Source organism: Eublepharis macularius, chromosome 6 (genome assembly GCF_028583425.1).
Source record: "Eublepharis macularius isolate TG4126 chromosome 6, MPM_Emac_v1.0, whole genome shotgun sequence".
Lineage (NCBI taxonomy): Eukaryota > Metazoa > Chordata > Lepidosauria > Squamata > Eublepharidae > Eublepharis > Eublepharis macularius.
Window position 1 is genome coordinate 99,068,421 of NC_072795.1, and position 22,310 is coordinate 99,090,730.

At 40.3% G+C, this 22,310-nt stretch overlaps 1 protein-coding gene across 1 annotated transcript in view; it reads left to right on the forward strand.

Annotated features, from left to right (window-relative positions):
- Positions 1-22,310, forward strand: part of ADGRA1 (adhesion G protein-coupled receptor A1) — a 519,857-nt gene that overhangs the window by 235,570 nt on the left and 261,977 nt on the right. The window contains exons 11-12 of the mRNA XM_054983221.1: positions 4,920-5,081; positions 16,329-16,532. Of these exons, the coding sequence (XP_054839196.1) occupies positions 4,920-5,081; positions 16,329-16,532 (366 nt within the window). The remainder of the gene's footprint in view (positions 1-4,919; positions 5,082-16,328; positions 16,533-22,310) is intronic.

Here is a 22,310-nt window from a genome sequence, read left to right on the forward strand (position 1 = left end):
GTGATGAATGGGGTTTTAAGGGATCAAAGGATTCCAGAAACTTGGAGTGAAGCGAATATATCATTGATCCCAAAAGAGGGCCAAGACCTGACTAATGTGAAAAATTATAGACCTATATCGCTACTCAACAATGACTACAAAATTTTTGCGAAGATATTGGCGGAGAGATTGAAGGGGTGGCTCTCGGAAGTCATAGAGGAGGAACAAGCAGGCTTTTTGCCAGACAGACAAATAAGAGACAACTTAAGGACAGTGATCAATGCTATTGAATATTATGACAAGCGTTGTGACAAAGAGGTTGGTTTCTTCTTTGTTGACGCTGAAAAAGCGTTTGACAATTTAAACTGGGACTTTATGTTTGCCACTATGGAAAAGCTACAATTGGGAGAAAGATTCATCAGAGCAATTAAGGAAATTTATAGAGACCAGACTGCAGCAATTGTGGTGAATGATGAATTGACCAAGAAATTGACGATAAGTAAAGGAACAAGACAAGGTTGCCCGTTATCTCCATTGTTGTTCATTTTAGTATTGGAGATTCTGATGATACAAATACGTCAAGATGATGAAATTCGTGGAATAAAAATAAAGGACTATTCATACAAGATCAGAGCATTTGCGGATGACATAATGTTAATTGTAGAGGACCCATTGGAGAACATGCCAAGAGTGATAGATAAGATCAAGGAGTTTGGAGACTTGGCAGGTTTCTTCATTAACAAAAAGAAGTCAAAGATATTATGCAAAAATCTGACTAAGCAGAAACAACAATTGTTAATGGAAACAACGGATTGTGAAGTAACAAGTAAAGTGAAATATTTGGGAGTCGAATTAACTGCAAAGAACATAGATCTATTCAAAAACAATTATGAAAAACTATGGACTCAGATAGAGAGAGACTTGATTAAATGGAATAGATTGAATTTGTCATGGTTGGGCAGGATTGCAGCAGTTAAGATGAATGTGTTACCAAGAGTAATGTTTTTGCTACAGACAATACCAATCATCAGAGACTCCAAACAATTTGAAAAATGGCAGAGGAAAATATCAGACTTTGTTTGGGCAGGCAAGAAGCCTCGAGTGAAAGTGAAAGTTTTACAAGATGCAAAGGAAAGAGGCGGAATGCAACTGCCCAATCTGAGACTTTATCATGATGCAATCTGCCTAGTTTGGTTGAAAGAATGGATGACATTAAAGAACAAGAAACTATTAGCCCTAGAGGGATATAAAAAAATATTTGGATGGCACGCATATTTATGGCATGACAAAGTAAAGGTCAACTCGATGTTCCTGCATCACTTTGTTCGGAGAAGTCTATACATAATCTGGAAGAAGTACAGAATTTATCTACAAGAAGGAACCCCTTTGTAGGTGGTTCCATATGAGGTGATAGACCCGAGAGCTGTTGATAATGAACAACAATGTTTAACGTATAAAGAAATAACTAAAACTGAAGCATCCAAACTTAGAATAAAGACACAAGAGGAACTATCACCTAACTACGATTGGTTCCAGTATAGACAGATCAGAGACTTATATAATTCGGACTCTGTAAAGGGAGGTATACGAATAGAGAATTCGGAACTAGAGCAGACCCTTCTTAAAGAAGATAAGAAAAGAATATCCAAGGTATACCAAGTACTGTTGAAGTGGTATACCGAGGATGAGATAGTTAAAACACAAATGGTGAAATGGGCTATAAACTTTAATAAAGAAATAACAATGGAGGCATGGGAACACTTGTGGAAAACTACAATGAAGACAACGACATGTATTAATATCAAAGAGAACATTTATAAAATGATCTATCGTTGGTACATGACACCAAAGAAGATTGCGCTAGGGAATTTGAATACTTCTAATAAATGCTGGAAATGTAAGAAGCATGAGGGCTCCCTCTATCATATGTGGTGGTCGTGTGAGGTAGCCAGGCAGTACTGGGGGGAAATAATAAGAGAAATGAGTGAAATTTTACAATTTCAAATTAATAAGAACCCAGAACTCCTGCTACTGAACTTGGGAATGGAGGGAATTCCAGCCCAACACAGGACGTTGATATTTTATATGACAGCAGCAGCTAGACTTTTGTATGCGCAAAAATGGAAAGTACAAGAAGTGCCAACTATTGAAGATTGGACTTACAAATTGCTGTATATGGCTGAAATGGACAAGATGACAAGAAAATTGAGAGATCTGGACTCAGGGCAGTTCAACACAGACTGGGAGAAGCTGAAACAATACCTGGAGAAGAAATGGGAGGTGGGAGGAAAACTGTGGCAGTTTGAGAACTACTGAAGTATTGAAGTAGAGGGGGGAGACTTTACCGGGGGGAAGAAGAGATAAATGTGAATTAATAAGCAGTCAGATTAATAGATTGACATATATATAGATATATATAGGTTAACAAACAGAACATAGAGAAAATAATTAATTATAAGGACTAAATATAAGGAGCGATTAACTAACAATATTTTCTTTTTTTTCTGACAAGTTTTGTACCAAACTGAATGTCTGAAGATATAGATGGGTCAAATTGATTGACTACGTGAGGAGAGATATATAGAACTATTATAAAAAGATAGAATGAGTAATATATATAGAGAATAAGTCAAATTGTTTGATATAAACGAATGTATGATCTATATGGTTTATGATATATAGAAATACCTGAAATTGAAAAATTGGGATAAATTGTTTATCTAAGATGGAAACAAAGGCTTACAGTTTGGGCATATAATGTTAAAAATAGTTAAGGATGTACTGCTTAGAATAATGGAGAATATATATTTGTTTTAGATAGAGGAAGCTAATAAAAGTAAGGGAAAGGGGACAAAGGGTTGGAAAGCTGTTGGAAGTCAACAAAAAGGGGGGGGAAAGGGAGGGGGTTAGAGATGAAAAAATTGGGGAAAATTGAATGTAAATGTGGAAATAATGGATTCTAACCCAATAAAAATTTTTCAAAAAAAAAAGCATTAATGTCTGCAGAGCAAGCTCCTCTTAAAGACATAGGAACAAGGGCTGGTTCGCAACATGTACCTTGAAAAGGAGCCCAAAAGTTTAACTTGAATGTCAGTCTTTTGCCTTAGAAAGAAGAAATCTCACTTCTTCTGCCCCGTGAAGGGAGGTAGGGAGAGAGTGCAGGCAGCTAACCACCACTTCCTCCTTCTTTTTATGTGGCTGTTCTCCCGCCATCTTTTGCTCAACTTCTTCCCCTGCTAGTCTTCCTCTAGCCTCCAACCAGGTTGCAGGGCACTAGTGGCTCCTTACCTGTCTGAGACTGCAGCAGTTCACCCTGTTGCTTAGCCTGCCCTTGCCTAACTTCTCCACCCACCCAGCCATCTCCTTCCACACCCTCACAGGGGAGGAAGGAAGAGCAGACAACCTACAGGTACTTCTCCACCGCCGACTCCCTCCTCCCTGTCTGGCCTCTTCTGAGCTCCCTTACTGCCACTGCCAGGTTGCATGCCCACTTGACTCATAGGGCAGTTGCATCTCCTTCCTGCCGGAGTCTCAGTGACACTGTGTTGCCTGGCCTGCCATCACCCAGCCCACCACCACTACATAATGGAGGAAGGAAGAGAGAAGGTGACTGCCTACCAACCCAGCTCACAGAAGCTCCTTCTTCTCACCTGGCACTAGTGCACAATGATCAGGACTTTGGAGGGGCCCCCTCCAAAGGTGTTGGTACTTGGTGCTATGAATAAAAATCCCTGGATTTGGACTGTGAAACCGGTAATGTCTTGAAGCTACTATTTAATTTTTGCACTGTTTTATGTCAAAACTAAAGTGCATGAAAAATGCTTTCTGATAAGTATATTTTTAGAGATGCTATTACATTACATCTTGCTCAATATTTCCATTTGAGGTAGTTGTCTTGGCAAATAAATAGCCAAATGTTATTTTTTGACATGAGTATCTGTCAAAATCTATTAAATGCTCTTTTAGTCCTATGACAAATACTCTAGGAGTACTTTGATCCCACAATGACTCTCTCCAAGTCTCTCCTTCCTACTTCAGTTACCATGTTTGCATGTCAGTGATACTACCTTTGCTTGAATGAAGCTTCTCTGGTCTTGCCTGCCGCACCGTCTTTATTTATCTATTTAATGATTTTACCCTCCTTTTCTCACCAGCGGCTTACAAAGTGGCTTACAAAAATAGCAAAATACTGTTTAAATAAACAGCAAAAAGAATCCAGACTTTCTTCTTTATGCATTATTTTCAAAAAATATCCTAAAGGGAATAAATTCCAAATGGTTGGAATCAGTCTCTCCCTCTCTCACTAATATTGGCCTGAGCTGCTCTTAGGCTGTCAGGTTTTGTTGTTGTTAATATGTTCAAGGAACGAACTTTAATATTGAGGGGGGAAAGTCCTGAGTTTAGTCCTGAGTTTAGCCTAGGCTATTGGTTGTGCAAGAAGCCCTCTGAGATATTAGTGCTTGTGTGCACTGCAATGGGAAGGGAGAATGTAATACTGAATGAGAAGTTACAGTGGGCAGTCATAGAAGTGTGTTCCCAGCCACTTTGTAGATGTACCACAGGCAACACTGAACAGAATTAAATCCTTAAAACAGAAGTGTTTCTTTCAGTGGCCTTGCATTTTCAATGGGTTATAAAGCAGTCATGGTAGAAAAGCAGAGCTTCGTTAAAAGAAAAACCCAAGAACCCCTGCAACATTTAATCTTTATAGCATGCTTGCTTGAGCTCATATACCTCTAAAACAGTTTTGACTTTATAATCACTGACTTGGGAAGAGGCATATCCATAAGCAATCACTTTACTCTTCTTATGCCTATAATATCCGACTGTAAGTTGATTCTAAGAACTACAAATACGTGAAATGCTCAATAGACTAGTTAAATCCAGTTGCTTGCAGTTGAGCTTTTATGTGATTGTTGTATGTGCTCCCTCTCCACCAGCTTTCTGATGCTATTGTTGAAATTGCCAGCAATATAATGTTGGTAAATGACCATGCATTATGGACGGCACAAAAGGAAACTAAAGCTTGCACTAGGATTGCACAGTGTGTGGAGCACCTTGCAAATCAAACATTGACCAGAAATACACAAGTTATATCAAAGGTATGTCTTCAGATTTATTGCTTGGGAAATGTTGGCATATGAGGATGTAGCTAAGAGTGCTTGAGGGGAAAAATAACATACATGCATTGATGTATGTCATATCTGATTTTCTAACATGTAATGCTTGTAAGAGATGCTAGGTGTCAGGGCTGATGCAAGGTTTCAGATCTTAGAAATGACTCAGCATTGATCAAGAATCCCTGTAGTGATTAACGGTTGGGAAAGTATTACTGCTTGTACCCTTATCCTGATGTTACAGTTCATTGATTACTCTGGTTTTATTGCTTGCACAAAACACACCTTTTAACCCTTAGATATCATCATGTTTTGAATTATTATTTTAAATGAAAGCAATGAAGTCTAAGAATACCAACCCTGCTTTGAGACTGGGAATTAATTATTCCTGTAGAGAGAACTATGCTTTTAACATTGTTTTTAACTATTGATTACACAAGCCCAAATGATTAGAACTCACCTTTTGACTTACCAAAGCCTAATAACGTAATTATAATGCACCTGCACCTGCTAGAACTCAGTTTTTGTTTATAAAGGAAGTTTACAGGATAGCTAGTTACATACTTTAAGACAGTAGTAATAGGAAAAATGATACCATATAACAATAACCATGGATCGGCAACCCATTCAGGTTTAATTAGTCCCCACATTTGTCTTCCTCCATTATCCTATCTTTACTGTAGCTTGTCAGAGCCTAAGAAGCTTGGTAAGAAACCTTGTCCTGATTGCCTGATGTTACTATTTACTCCCCAGCTAGTACAGGGGCAAGTACTTCTAGGAGGGCTTGCACTGTTCCATCCTAGTTCTGAAGCAGAACACTGCTAGAGGAAGCTGGCCATCTGGCATAGCTTTTTGGCATGGACTTCTGGCACAACTCAAGGAAATCAGCTTGCTTGCTCACTGGCTGCTTATTTATTTAAATATATTTCTTCTGAGAGGAACCCTAATTGGCTCACAACAGCAACAATACAATTTAAATAATCCAGCACAAAACAAAACAACTAACTATGGCTTCAGCTGGTCCAGGATTCCATAGAAGGCTTACCCAAAGGCACCAGCAATGAGCCACAGGCTAAACGCCCTTTGGTTTTTGCTTATCAGTGCAATCCTAAATAGAGTTACTCTAGTCTAAGTCCTCTGAAATCAATGAGTTTAGACTTGAGCAACTCTGTTTAGGATTGCACTATGATTACCGGGAGTTCTCCTAGAATTACAACTGATCTCAAGACTACACAGATCATTTCCCTAGAGAAAATGGCAACTTTGGAGGGGCAGACTTTATGATATACCATACAGCCTAGGAGAAATGGAAGTCCTTTCCCAGATACCACACCCAAATCTCCAGGAATTTCCTAATTCTGAGTTGGCTTTTGGCTCACATGTAAGGCTGTTGCTTCTGGCTAGTCAAGTTTAATAGGTATCTGCAAACGGGAAGGAGAAAAGAGCACATCTGAGATGTTTGCCAGTGAGAGCCCACCTGGGGCATAAAAAAATCATGAAACAACATTCAACATCCTACAGTGATATTTGAAAACAGTTCTCAGGCTAGAAGCAGACAATAAAAGGAAGCTTAAAAAACTGATGAATCCCTTCAGTTAAAAGCCTGGGTAAAGAGATCAACATAGAGGCATCTGCTTGTAGCAGGCCTCAAGGAAAATGTTTTATATTATATTGATTATTAACTAATAAGTGCTATAATTATTATATTGATTATTAACTAATAAGTGCTATAATACTGTTCTGATTAACTAACATTTAAGAAAGATTAAATAAAATCCTTCTTCAGAGTAAAATATAGCTGTCAAGTCAGCTAGATATTGTTGCAACAGGAAATCTGTAGCCTAAGAAAAGAGGAAGTATATTGCATTGTGTATCTTAGAATAGACTGCTTGAAAGCTAATGAAACTGCTGAATTAAGAGAAATGTCTGATTTATGCTGTGTAAAGGAAAGGTCATGTCTGGGGCAATGATCTTGATGATGAGGCTAAAATACTATAAACTTGTAATCAACTATGTACCACATGCTATGTGATGTAAGCAAGCTTGACTATTTCAGCATCTGAACGCTCTCTATTCGGGGCTCAGAATTTTAGTGATTCCTTATATCACAGCTGAGCCAGCCGGCTAATAAAATCTTTCCTTCTTAAGATTCTGTTTGGTTTCAAGTCCTTGGGCAAATCCCTAGTCCTGCTACATAATTGGGGGCTCGTCCGGGATTTGAGGGGACTTTTGAGGTCCCTCTTGACTTTCAGTCTGGTACTTCGCTGATTCCGGATAGAGGTGAAGCTGTGGGCGCCTCCTGAGTGTTTTCAGGAACAGATTCTACTTTCTCGGGAGTCAGAGGTGCCTCCTGGAACGTCAACAACCGGCTAACAGATCAAGAACGAAAGGACCAGGGAAGTCCCAGGATTTGTGAGTATTTAAGATTGGGATACCGTTCCTCTTTTAGGGATGAAGAGGGGCCTGATCACCCCCTAGCACAGCCCAAGTAAGTGAGTCAGAGGGACTCAACTGAACCCGCTGGTGCTTGTAGGAACTGGGATGGAAACTTGTTGTGTGAATGACGTGAATGGAACGCCTAGGGCGATTGGTGTATGAATCTCCGAGGCGCATTTCCTGGCTGGGCGACTTCGTCAGGTCGCCAAAGACGAGAAGCGTAGTGCGTAGGGCCTCCTGAGGAGCAGACCCCTTACTGCTTTCTCACTGTTATTAATCCCTAGACTGTCTTGTCTTGTCTGGGCTCTGTGTTGATAATGGGTGGTTCATGCTCATCCCCAGAAACAACCCCCTTGAAATTGATGTTGAAACATTTCCAGGAGGGGTATGGAGGATGGGTCCAGTCAGGGGAGAATCCAACCCCTGAGCTGTTGGAAATTGTATGTACTTCAGAGTGGCCTACATTTGATTTAGGCTGGCCAAAGGAAGGGACTTATGATGAAACAATTGCCCTAGATGTTTATCACTTTACTCTTAAGTATCATGATGATCAGATTATATATGCACAGTCATGGTTTGATACTTGTTTGAATCCCCCTCCCTGGGTTAAAAACTGGCCAGGGTACCGGGCTAGGAAGAAGGTGGTGCAGCTTATGGCCCTAAGGAAAGAAAGGAGGATGAATTCACAGCCTAGAAGGCGACCACCAAAGGGAGGCATCTATCCTGTGGTGCCAGTAAAGTGAGATACTGCCTGCCCCACTGCCCCTCTAGAAGTTGGGCTCCAGCCAAAGGCTAAGCCTGTCCAACAAACCCAAGAAGAAGAAGTGCCCCCCACCATATGCTCCCTCATTGCCTAGAGGAGGAGAGAGAGCAGAAGAGCCTGTAGAAGAGCAAATAGGGGGAGCTGGGGGTGGACCAAGAAACCCCTCCAATGCTACCCCTGCCAAAACCAGATCTCAGACACAGAAAGCAGGCGAAAAGGCAGAAGATAAGTACAAAGATATCCCAGAACTAGAAGGAGAAGGGGAAGCAAGCAGTGCCTGTCCCTTGAAGGAAACTAAGGCTTGTCCCTTAAGAGAGACAGTGGACCCTCGCTCTGGGACCTCGCACTTAATATATATACCATTTACAACTACTGATCTGTACAATTGAAAGACACAAACACCTCCATTCTCAGATCAGCCAGAACCGGTGACTACTTTGTTTCAGTCCATAATTAACAGCCATAAACCAACTTGGCAGGACTGTAACCAGCTCCTGATCACGTTCTTCAATACAGAGGAACGCAAACGTATTATACAAGGAGCTAAGAAATACCTAGCAACGCTAGTGAAAGAAGGAGAGGATGCAGAAACAAAGGTGAAGGAGGCATTTCCTATGACAGATCCGAACTGGAATGCCAATGATGAGAGAGGCGTGGCTAAACTAACTGGGTACCAGCAGGCCCTGTTGCAAGGGATAAAGGCTGCAGGAAAAAAGGCAACTGATATGAGAAAAATACAGGAGTGTCAACAGGGACCAAATGAGCCTCCTGGTGCTTTCCTAGAAAGGGTCTACCAGACCTACCGTCAATACACTCCCTATGACCAGAAGCAGAAGAGAATAGAAGAATGGTTTTGAACACTTTTGTCACCCAAGCAGCAGGAGATATTAGAAGGAAAATACAGAAGCAAGAAGGGTTCCTGGGAATTAATATAAAGCAGCTGCTTGAAATTGCCCATAAAGTTTTTTCTAATCGTGAACAGGAAGCACGAAGAGAGACCGATAGGAAAATGAAAAAAGAAGGCAGAATTGCTGGCTGTAGCACTGGCCCAGCAGCCCCAACAGGGACAGTACCCCCCTGGAAAGGGATGTATGGGGGGCACCCTGAGAGAGAGAAGAGGAGGCAGGCAGCCCCTAGATTTTGAAACATGTGCGTGGTGTTTTTTTTTTAAAAAAGGTCATTGGAAAGATGAGTGCAAAGAGAGGCTATAGAGTATCAGGGGACGTGGAAGAGGACGAAATGATAGGAGAAGCAAAAGATGGGACCCCCAGAGCTGAGGAGAAGTCCGAGATAGAATGTATGAAAGACGAGGACCAGCCATAGAAGCAAGCCAAAATATTTCTTTCTTAGTAGACACTGGAGCTGAACATTCAGTAGTAACTCAGCCAGTAGTCCCAGTGACAGATAAAACAATCATTGTAAGGGGATTTGTTATGAGGCTACTCAGAAGTTGCTAGAGGTGCTATACAAAGCTGGCTATAAAGTATCATGGAAGAAAGCACAGCTCTGTCAGCCCTGAGTAAAATATTTGGGATTTGAGATATCAGAAGAAATCAGGTCCCTGGGCCATAAATGTAAGGAAGCAGTCTGCTCCATTCCAGAGCCCTCCTCCAGGAGGCAAGTGCGAGAATTTCTGGGGTCTGCAGAGTATTGCCGAATTTGGATTCCCAACTTTGCAGAAACAGCAAAGCCCCTTTATGAAGCTACAAAGGGGGGAGAACGGGATCCTTTTTCTATGGGGAAAAGAGCAGAAGCAAGCATTCCAGACTCTTAAAGGACAGTTGCTGGAAGCCCCTGCCCTGGGTCTGCCAGACCTTATGAAGCCTTTTTGCTCATCTGTGCATGAGAGGAATGGCACAGCAGCTGGAATATTAACCCAGCGTCTGAAAAATGGGGAGAGGCCAGTAGCATACCTGTCTAAGCAGTTGGATGCTGTAGCAAAGGGCTGGCCAGCCTGTCTCCATGCAGTAGCAGCCACAGCAGAGCTAATCAAGGATTCGCAGAAGCTGACTTTGGGACAGAAGGTCTGTGTTAAAGTCCCACATTCTGTGCTCGCCCTGATGGACTACAAGGGAAGCAATTAGTTCACAAATGTATGCATGACTAGGTATCAGGGGTTGCTGTGTGAAAACCCACAAGTGGAGCTAACTGTAATTAGTGCTCTCAACCCAGCATCCTTACTGCCAGTAGATGAGGAGATCCTAACCCTTGATTGTCTTCGAACCATGGATGAAGTTTACTCTAGCTGAAAGGACCTGACTGATGTCCCCATGCCAAACCCAGATATTGATTATTTTACTGATGGCAGCAGCTTTATCGAAAATGGTGTTAGAAAGGCAGGGTATGCAGTAGTAACTTGGACAAAGGATATAGAAGCTAAACCCTTGCCACCCAATACCTCTGCTCAGAAAGCTGAACTTACTGCTTTAACCAGAGCTCTTCAGTTAGCAGAAGGATTAAAGGGTTAACATTTGGACAGATTCTAAATATGCATTTCTTACTCTGCATGCTCATGGAGCTTTATATAAAGAGAAAGGTCTCATCACTGCTTCACGAAAACGAATTAAAAATGGACCTGAGATTTTGCAATTGCTCCAAGCCTTTAAAAAGTAACTGTCATGCATTGCAGCGGCCAGAGAAGAATTTTTGCAGCCATCCCATTTTCAATGTCCTTTTTCCAAGTCCAGATGTCTGATTGGACTCCAAAGTATTCCCATGAAGAGGAGGACTAGGCTAGTCCTCAGAATACCCAGAGATGTGATGGCTGGCTTCAGTTTCCAGATGGAAGACTCTTTGTACCAGAATCAATTGCTCGTGCAGTAGTAAAAGCTGCCCATAAAGCCACTCATTATGGAAAGTCAGCACTGGCTGAATTACTAAACAAGGACTTGTACATTGCTAAACTACATGGACTGTGTGCAGCTGTTTCCAGAAGCTGTGTTGTGTGTACCAGAAACAACCCCCGACAAGGACCAGGTTCACCTCCTGGGTTCCAACACCCGTGGTCTCTGCCATTTTAGTCACTAGTTGTAGATTTTACTGAATTGCCATGGTACCAAGTGTTTCACTACTTGTTAGTGTTTGTTGAGTCATATTCTAGGTGGGTAGAAGCGTTTCCTTGTAAAACTGAAAAGGCCAGAGAGGTAGTTTGGTGTCTCTTAAAGGAAATTGTAGGACGGTGGGGTCTGCCAGCAGTTATTTTAAGTGAAAATGTCCCATTTGAGTTAATGTTTGGCAGGTATTTTACAAGGTGCTACAGGAAACCCTTGTCAGTTGGGAGATCTGATAGTCAGGGAACAAGTTATGGCCCTGGGTAAAAACTTTGCAGAAAATTCAAAAGTATGTAGGAGAACAATAGTCTTTGCCAGTGTTTAATCCAGTCCATAAGTTTCAGCCAGGAGATGAGATTTGGGTAAAGGACTGGCAAGTAATTCTGCTAGGACCTAAATGGAAGGGCCCATACACTGTCCTGTTAGCAACTCCCACTGCTGTGAAGGTAGAAGGCATTGCAGTTTGGGTTCATTGGTCTAATATTAAACCTGCTGCCACACCTTGAGTTTCAGAGATCTGTCCAGACAATCCCCTCCGTCTCTGACTGAAGAAGATACCCTCTGGATCTCAGCCTATTGGGAAAGGCTGAGATTCACAGGCAACAGTTCCAGAGCCTGGTACCTGAGCACTCGCTGTTCAGGTTCAAGGCTGAAGACGCTCTGGTCTAGTCACTCCTGGGCTGGCTAGTCTACCCACAGCTGAAGCTTTGATTGACGGTGGATTTAATTAGTTACTTAATGTTTTCTTACATTCCTTCGTATATTTTTTCTGGCTGTGCACTTTTCCTGTGTTTTGTTTTCCTTTTCTATTGCTTCTATAAGTTTGGGACAGGTATCCAAGAAATAGTTTGTCCTGACAGTGGCTGTCAGCATCATGATAATACACCTTGTCCTCGTTGTTTCCTGTCTACTCCTCCTGCTCTCCCACTTCAGGAGATGCCATCACAAGAGAGACATCCTAACATTATATCCAGACTTAGTTTCTGATCAATGTCACCATAAGTATCTTGCTAGTGTGTGTTATCTTAGGGGAAAGCTGGTAGAAAAAGGCTTTGCTCTTAGTGGGGGGGTGCTCTAACTGAAATTATATTTCTTCCTTGTTGTATTTCATGCATTATTTGCTTAATACAGTCTACTGTTTCAAAAATGACAATGTTGGCAACTCCAGTCTATAAGGATCTCTTCCTGCAGAACAGTTAATGACAGTTACTTTACTGTCACCTAAAAGGGTGCGCTTGATACATAGCCTTGAATTCCTTCGAGTAGATAAATAAGTAGGTAAAATATAAAACTACAGGGAGATCATACTTTATTAGTTTGGCCTTTTAATATCTTATTTCAGGCCAAAAGGGGGGAGTATATAGCAGGCCTCAAGGAAAATGTTTTATATTATATTGATTATTAACTAATAAGTGCTATAATACTGTTCTGATTAACTAACATTTAAGAAATAAATGTTAGTTAAAATCTTTCTTCAGAGTAAAATATAGCTGTCAAGTCAGCTAGATACTGTTGGAACAGGAAACGTGTAGCCTGAGAAAAGAAGAAGTATATTGCATTGTATATCTCAGAATAGACTGCTTGAAAGCTAATGAAACTGCTGAATTAAGAGAAATGTCTGATTTATGCCGTGTAAAGAAAAGGTCATGTCTGGGGCAATGATCTTGATGATGAGGCTAAAATATTGTAAACTTGTAATCAACTATGTACCACATGCTATGTGATGTAAGCAAGCTTGACTATTTCAGCATCTGAACTCTCTCTATTCGGGGCTCAGAGATTTTGAAGTGATATGATATCACATCTGAGCCAGCCGGCTTAATAAATTTTCCTTCTTGAGATTCTGTTTGGTTTCAAGTCCTTGGGCAAATCCCTAGTCCTGCTACAAGACTACACAGATCATTTCCCTAGAGAAAATGGCAACTTTGGAGGGCAGACTTTATGATATACCATACAGCCTAGAAGAAATGGAAGTCCTTTCCCAGATACCACACCCAAATCTCCAGGAATTTCCTAATTCTGAGTTGGCTTTTGGCTCACATGTAAGGCTGTTGCTTCTGGCTAGTCAAGTTTAATAGGTATCTGCAAACGGGAAGGAGAAAAGAGCACATCTGAGATGTTTGCCAGTGAGAGCCCACCTGGGGCATAAAAAAATCATGAAACAACATTCAACATCCTACAGTGATATTTGAAAACAGTTCTCAGGCTAGAAGCAGACAATAAAAGGAAGCTAAAAAAACTGATGAATCCCTTCAGTTAAAAGCCTGGGTAAAGAGATCAACATAGAGGCATCTGCTTATGGGACTGAAATGACTTTGGTTAACAACACATTTATAAGCAGCCTGGAGGACCTAAATGGTGAAAAAGAAGATGATAAACCTTTTCAATAGATAAATAATGATAGTTAAGTATAATTTGGAAAAAAAACGGATGTGAAAACAAGCCCTTTACAGCCAAGTGGTGCCATTATGTGGAACAATACACTTGGAGACCTACGGCTGATTCGCATGTTACAGAGTCCGTGTATTTGCCATGATGTCTTGGTACCAATATGTTCTGAAGGTTCTATGTGGGAACTTAATTGGCAGTCATGCAAAGGCCTGGATCAGATCAGGAGTGCAGCAAATGAGGAGAAGGGATTTCAGCCTGATCTCCTCAAAGCTCTTTTCTTGACCCAAAATGGTCAAGGGAAGCCACTATTTACCACACTTCAGAAACTTACGTGAGCCAGTGGCTAGTTTGGAATTTTGTCCTATAGAAGAAAATGACTTTTCTCAAGAGTTGTTAAAGTAGCATTTTTAAAGGAGCATCCTTTGTGTGGTTTGTGCTATGTGTAGCCCATGCAAAATGTATCAGTTTACTGTTCTTTTCTAATAGCAGAGAATGTTCAGTGCACAAACTGGCCTTTGTTCATATGAAAGTGTTTCTGATACAGGAATGGGCTGGTTTGATTTCCCCATTGCTGCTGCAGTTGCAAAAAAACCCCTCCAAACAAGTAATTTACATACAGATATAGCATGACATCACTATATTGATATATCACTAAAAAAAATAACCCAACTCCCCTCAGTAGTGGGAGGAGGGGAGAGTGGCAACCACAGTTACTGGAGAAAGTAAGGTGGTGCTGATGTAGTCAGGAGGACCAGGAAAATCAGATGGCAACCATCCCGGCTTTGTTGTGGTATTTCCAAAAACACTGCAGCAAAATAAGGTTGGGGAAGATTGCAGAAAAAATGGGGAAGGTGCATGAAAGAACCATGATGCTGTGGAGAAGTGGGCGGGGGGAAGGGGGGATCCTGCTTCTCAACAGCATTCATACCAAGGCAAGGGACTTGGCTCACTAAAATGACTAGTCTCTGTATGTAGTATATTTACTTACATTTGGTAGGATCTCTTAAGCTGTAAGCAGCTCCTCAGTTCATGTTTCTTAACTTCCTGAGTCTCTACTTGATTTTGAAGATAATGAGCTAGAACCATTGGCAATGTATGTCTATTATGAAGCCAGTGTGTTGTGGTAGAGTGCTGATTTAAGATCTGGGAGACTCAGGTTCATACAGCCTTGTGTATGTGCGTTCACTTTTAGGGAAAAAAACTGTTTGTTTTTAATGTCAAGTTCCACAAGTCACTTTTATTTTCTCAGGTTGGAGAGGATATTGATCTTCCTTTTTGGAATAATTCATTTTGCAGGCTGTGGATTAGTCTTTTTATCCATTTTATATCTCTCTTTTTCCTTTTCCCTTCTTTGTAGACAAATGATTGTACAGTCAACTTGTAAATAAAGCTGTAGACTTCCCAGTGTAGCTTCATGCAAACCCAAACAACTGCTGTTTCTTTTGGAGTCTGGCCAGCAAGCAATTAGCAAACTGAATCGCTGAGGTTGTGCTAATCTGTTTTAAAATGAAAAGACAATGTAATGTAAATCATTCTAGAAAAAAATAACCCTGAAAATTCTTGGACTGGTGCTTTCTCTATATTCCTCTATTAATAACCGTTTCACAGCATGAGACATTATGGAATATTTACGGTTCTAGAAGGCATCCTTTTGAACATAGAGAAAAATTAGTCTTATCTCTTTTCTGACCTGATTTTTGTTGTCCTAGGTTGATTCCATATGGATGGTTAGTTCCAGCTTCATGTCTAATCTGGAGCCAAGTTTTGGGGGATAATCCATACCTCATCCCTTAATTGTCTGCTTTCAGTGTCTTATCCTGTGATTTCCGTTAAATTTAGTTTGGTACAAAAGTGCATTTGTATGCTGTGTGGATGGGAAGGTGTGCATTTTTGTAGGTCCCATCCACATCAGTGACATTTTTCTTCCTTCATTTCCGGCAGCCTCCCTTTCAAAAAAACATTAATACATAGCTATAATGTTAAGTGATAGTGATATGTAAATTATCTGGGGGGTTTAATAAAAAGCCTGAAAAGACCATCAGTAGTGTGTGTGAGGAAAATAACCACAGAAGGCTGGAACAACGAAAGTATGGGTAAAATTACTGCATGGAAATTCTGTTGTATCTGTGAATGCTTCTGTATTTTCAGTGGCAATAGAAGGAACATGGAAAATCATTGTGTAAATGCAGCCCTATTAGTTACCCCCCCCCCCCCCACACACACACACTATAATTTGGACAGAAGGTGAACTTTGCCAACCTGTATATAATCACTATCCATTTGAAAGGCTCCTTCATTTAGCTGTAGAAATACTGTTAAACAAATTGAATGCTAAAAATATAATTATTACAATTAAGCTTATGTTTGTAGAGAATCAGGCTGTTGTGGTTTATAAAAATTAACCATGAAGGTTTTATAAGAACGTCACTGACCTACAAATTCTATGCTTGTTTGGATGTATATAAATGCTGGTTTTTTGGATGCAAATAAATGCTGAAAAGTGTTCAGAATATGAAAATATACTGTGTGGATTTTTTACAACTTTAAAAATATACAAGAAGTGTTACCGGTCACTCATATTCATTTTGACAGGCTTCTCTTAATATTGCTTTGGAGGCATTTGTGATCAAACCATCTAGTTTTGTGGGAATGACTTGTACTGCTTTCCAGAAAATACCTGCACGTTTAGGAAGGTCACTGACCCGTGACACGGAGAGCAGGGACCCAAACCAACATTTGAATTTTAAGTGCAATGCTGGCAGCCATAGTGGCTCTGTGGTGAATTTCTCTACAATGGTAAGTGATACTACTAGTGAATATCTTGAAATTTATATATAAAAATAGCTTACCTTTTGCAACATTCATAGCAGTCTCTGTAAAAATGAGCATAAATTATCTGAAATTATTATTAAGATGTCTTCATGTTTTACATATTGATTGGTAAAGAAAGAATATTAATTTTATTACAGGGCGGAGAGTATAAAGTTAAGGATACGCACTGATATTCGCAAATGTTGTTGAATGCTGAAATGTACTATTGGTAGTTTTGCACTGATTTCAGCATAGCCCAATATAGGAATGTATTGAGTTTAAGTGATTTTTTTTTTTGCCTCATTGGAATCTGCTTGGAAATCAAGTGAAAAACTGGTTAAATCTAGTATCCTGAGTTTGATCAGAAAGCATCCCTTTCCACCAGTGTGAGTCTACCCATTACAAGCACTCTGACATGCTTAGTTTTCGTTTTCCTATGTTTATACATATAGTAGGCATCGGTCCGAAAGTAGGAATCATCAATACAACTATATATGACAATAAAAAGATTGTGGATGTTTAGAAATGCCACTAATTGGAGCAATTTAGTGCTAGTTAGTTAATGATGATTAAAAATGATTTATCTATTATTTATGTGTTGTTATTTTACTGATTGTATCCTTATTTATGAATATAAGATAACTTAAATTTTGGGAAGGCAGAGTATATGTATGTCTGTGTATGTGTGTGTTTGTGCACATGAGAGTGCATGGACACACAAAAGTTTTTAGTGGCCCCTTGTGTATTTAGATAGATGAAGATTCTAAATGAAAATATTAGAAAATAATTTCACTGAAACGCAAAGCAAGTTTTAAATGAGTTTTAGGTAAGACTTAGTGCTGTCATCTGCATTTAGGTATAGCCAAGTTATTTTTTCTTTTTTATATTTAAACGCTGAATTTTAATTATATGGTCCATTTTAATCTATTTTATAAAATATTCTGTTTATCATATATTTTTATCTTATAAATCTTGTACTTTTAACTCATTGTTATTTAGTAATTGCACATCTGTACCTGATTTTAACTGTATTAAATTATGCTCAAGGCCTATGGCCATATAAGCAGAATAAATGATGAAAATATTAGAAAATAATAATAACTATTAGGAAAAGTTAGGTAATTTCGTTTTAGTAATGTTAAGATTATCATTTACAGTTTTGTTATTTTTTTAAAAAAGCTACAATATCTCTTTATATGATGCCTGAAGAACTCTATGGAAACAAACAGAAGTAGGCCTTCCTTGATGAAATTTATTATTTATATCACATAATGAAGCGGAACAATTAAATTCTGATCCAGCACAAAATGGAATTTTGCATTTGGTTAAGCATGTTATTAAATCTGAAGTGTTCCAAGTCAAAGTTCTTGTTTTTCTTGAACAGAATCTTATTTTAATAGGCTTACAGTGAAATCCTAAACAGAGTTACTCCAGTCTAAGCCCACTGATTTCAGTCGGCTTAGAGTGGAGTAACTCTGCTTAGGATTTCACTGTTCATTCTTGAAGTATTCTGGGTAGTACAGAAATTATGGTTCCCAAGGAATGTTGCAAAGCTGCTTCAGAAACACATAGAAATCTTTCAAGGAATTTCCCCTACCTGCAGTTGCTTTTGTTGTGTGTTTTTCTAATTTTGAATCTTAGAGAAATATGGCATTAGTTGGTGGGAGAGGTTACCACTTAAAAGCCTTCTGGAAAGCAACATGCTTCCACTGGAGAGTGTGTAAGATTAGAGTAAATCTTACAGATTGCAAACATTTCTTTATAATCATTTTGCAGTTATCCAAAAATGATTGTTGCTGTGGACTGGGGTAGGAAACAGATTGTTCAGTGATATGACTTGCATCTAACTGATAGAAGTATTTTTCTGAATTAAAATCTTTGTCAATTGTATAGTTCATATAGTTTGCTGTAGTGGTTAAGAGCAGCAGGACTCTAATCTGGAGAACCAGTTTTGATTCCCTACTCTTCCACTTGAAGCCAGCTGGATGACTCTGGATCAGTCACATCTCTTCCAGAGTTCTCTCAGCCCCACTTCACAGGGTGATTATTAAGAGGATAATAATAACACACTTTGTGGTGTGGGCATTAAGTTGTCCTGAAGGGCAAAATATAAACCTAATGTTTTACATTAGTTATTGTTGTTATTATTATTTATATTTTGGGAATGAATTGTATAGCAGAGTATGCAATTTTAGCCCAGTGAATTTCAAATGGTTTTCCATAATACTAAAGTTATTAGGGATCTAACACTAAAGTTATTAGCCTGATCTCATCAGATCTCAGAAGATAAGCAGGATCAGCCTTGGTTAGTAATTGGATGGGAGACCTCCAAGGAAGACCAGGGCTGCAGAGGCAGGCAATGGCAAACCCCCTCTGTTAGTCTCTTGCCATGAAAACCCCATTAGGGGTTGCCATAAGTCAGCTATGACTTGAGGGCATTCTTCACCACCACATAATAATGATAGAAAAGCTTACTGAAAGAAAGCCTTTCCATCTCTTCAATATTACCTTGAAGCACATTGCTATAGGAGTATATTGAATGTAGTAAAGGATGTAATCTCAGTGTATGCAGAAGAATGGCTCAGCCTACCTTGGTTGCTCATCCTAGAACTAGCTCCAGAAAGACTGCCACACGTAAAAATTTTATGGTAGATGAACTAATTCAACGTTTTCAATAATTTTTTTAAAACAACAAGAACTAGTTAACAACATAGTATATTACATACAACAATCAGAAAAGTACACCTCCTGTTACATGGTTCAATACTCAATATTCAGTTATTTGAGTGGCTGTTGTGTAACAAAAATATATAGGAAAAGCTCTGTTAAACAAAATTTTCCAGGTTTGGTTACTACTTAGTGGTGATCCTATTAATGTGCCAACTGATACCATAAATATGCTAGGGAATAGTAGAGGTCATGTTTCCTGCTTGCATTTGTCATATTTTCATCTTTTGTTAAGTAATCTAGAATTGGGGACCATTGCTCCAGAAGGTGGGATTTATAGTTTTGGTTTTCCCTTTGGGCAAGTTGATCCGAAAGTTTTTCCATTATAAAATGGTCCCAAATTCGGGCTTGCCAATTAGAAATTGTCAGTGTGGATTTTTGTTTCCAATTAGAAGCTATAATTAGTTTTGCAATCGCTAATAATGTGAGCATTAGATTTATTCTGATTTTTGGAATCCTTGGATCTTTCCAGTGGCTCAATAAAATTACTTCATATGTTCTAGGTATTACATATCCAAAAATAAACTCTATTTCCTTAATTACTTTATCCCAGAATGCTTTTACATATTTGCACTCCCACCAGCAGTGGAGAAAGGTCCCCAGCTCGCCACAATTCTTCCAACATTTAGGAGAAATAGCTGTCAGACTTGTGGCTAGATAACGTTCTTACTCCAGACTACCTTCTGCAATTAGACAACAGTCCATTGTTTCCAAAAGGTTTTTACTGAAGAATTAGTTCATTATAGTCCACTAGCCTGAACACAAGGTCCAGGATGGTACATGTGCATTGTTACCAATGAAAGGCAAAGCATGAGGAACAGAGTAACAGATCACAGCAGGCCCAACCTCCCCCCACAGTTCTCAAAACATCCCCTTTGAAGCCAAAAGCGCGGAAACTTCTCAAGGCCGGTTCTTGGTGGAACGTCGGTAGCCAAAACAATCCTTTTCTGTTAGATAGCTGCCTGGGAACCTTGGCACCTGGAAGAGAACACTTAAACACTGAAAGGATTAAAAATGGAGTCGGTTAAGCAAAGGCACACAAGAAGGAAGTCTGGTCCTGACATTCTGCCCCCCCTAAGATGCTTCCCCCCCCAGGTTTCTGTGGGTAGCGAGAATGGAATGCCTTAACTAATCTAGGGGCATGAACATGTATAGAGTTCACCCATTCATCAAACCCAGAGTCAAAGTCCTTCCACCTAATGAGATAAAACAACTGATTCCTTCGTATTTTAGAGTCCAGTATTTGTTGAACTTCATAGTGGGTTTGATCATCGATCAGAGTGGGGATTGGAGGTGCACGGGTGTGCCATTGATCAGCAGGAGGGGCTTTCTTCAACAAACTTACATGGAAGGTATCATGCACATGACGAAGATTCTTTGGCAGATTTAGAGCAACAGTCACTTTGTTGATTACTTTGCGAACAGGAAACGGTCCTAAAAATTTCAATGCTAGCTTGCGGCTGGTTTGGGTTGTTTTCAAATTCTTGGTGGAAAGGTAGACCAGATCGCCCGGCTGTAATTCCCATTCTGCCGCGCGGTGGCGGTCAGCGTATTTTTTGTAATCCTGTTTGGCTTTGATGAGATGTTTCTTAATCTGTGTCCACTGTTGGGCTGCTTCCCCCCACCATTCGGTGACGTCTTTGGAGGCTGTAGTAGGGGGAGGAAGCGCCTCGAACGGGAAGGGCTTGAAGTGGAAGCCATAGACGATTTTGAAGGGAGTTTCTCCCGTAGAAGCGTGCACGCTGTTATTACACGAGAATTCTGCCAAGGGGAGCAAATCAAACCAATTGTCCTGTTGAAAATTAATATAACAGCGCAGAAATTGTTCTAATATCTGATTTGTTTTTTCCGACTGTCCGTCTGTTTCTGGGTGATGGCTTGAACTCAGACCTTGTTCAATACCCAGAAGGTGTAAAAGCTCCCGCCAGAAGTTTGCAACGAATTGTCCGCCGCGATCCGAGATCACCTTGGATGGAAAAGAATGTATTTTTACAATGTTTTTTATAAAGATGTCAGCTAGCTTTCTAGCCGAAGGAATTGTAGTACAGGGTATAAAATGGGCTTGCTTGGAGAATAAATCGACTACGACTAAGATACAATTGTGTCCCTTGGAGGGGGGCAAGTCTGTGATAAAATCCATGGAAATTATTTCCCACGGTCGGCTTGGCGTTTCTAGGGGTTGCAGGAGTCCCGGAGGTTTTCCTTTTCGGGATTTGGCGCTGAGACAGATGGGGCAAGACGCTACATATTGTGAAATGTCTTTGCGCATGCCTGGCCACCAAAATTGGCGTTGTACCAAATGAAGTGTTTTTAAGTACCCATAATGTCCCGCTGTGGGAGCATCGTGACAGCGTTGTAACACTTCTTTCCTTAAGCTTTTGGGTACATAGAAGCGATCTCCCCAGAGCCATTCCCCCTGATTGGACTGTTGCAGTTTGTCTTTGGGCACATCGTCCCCCTCCTTTTCCACTTCAGCTTTTAATTTTTCTCTCCATCCCTGGTCGGGTTGGGGAAAGCGGGTGGTGCTGCTGCGAGTTGTCACCACGCCCCCTAATTGCGTAGGTGAGAAGACCGTATCTATTGTCTCCTCCCTTTTGCTTTTGTGCTGGGGCATGCGTGATAGAGCGTCCGCCAAGAAGTTGGTTTTCCCAGGGAGGAAGTTCAATGTGAAATCAAATTTAGAGAAAAACTCCGCCCATCTCAGTTGTTTGGCGTTTAGCCTGCGAGGGCTGCGCAGGGCTTCTAAATTTTTATGATCCGTCCAGACTTCGAACGGATGGCGGGCCCCTTCCAACCAATGTCTCCAGGTAGTGAGAGCCGCTTTTACAGCAAAGGCTTCTTTCTCCCATACATTCCAATTCCTTTCCGATTCTGAAAATTTTCTGGAAAGGAAGGCGCAGGGTTTGAGCTTTTCATCCGCCCCCCGCTGTAGCAGTACACCCCCAATTGCCGTGTCGCTGGCATCGACCTGTACTTTGAACGGGCGACTGTCGTCGGGGTGTTGTAGAACGGGTTCTGATACAAACTGCGTTTTAA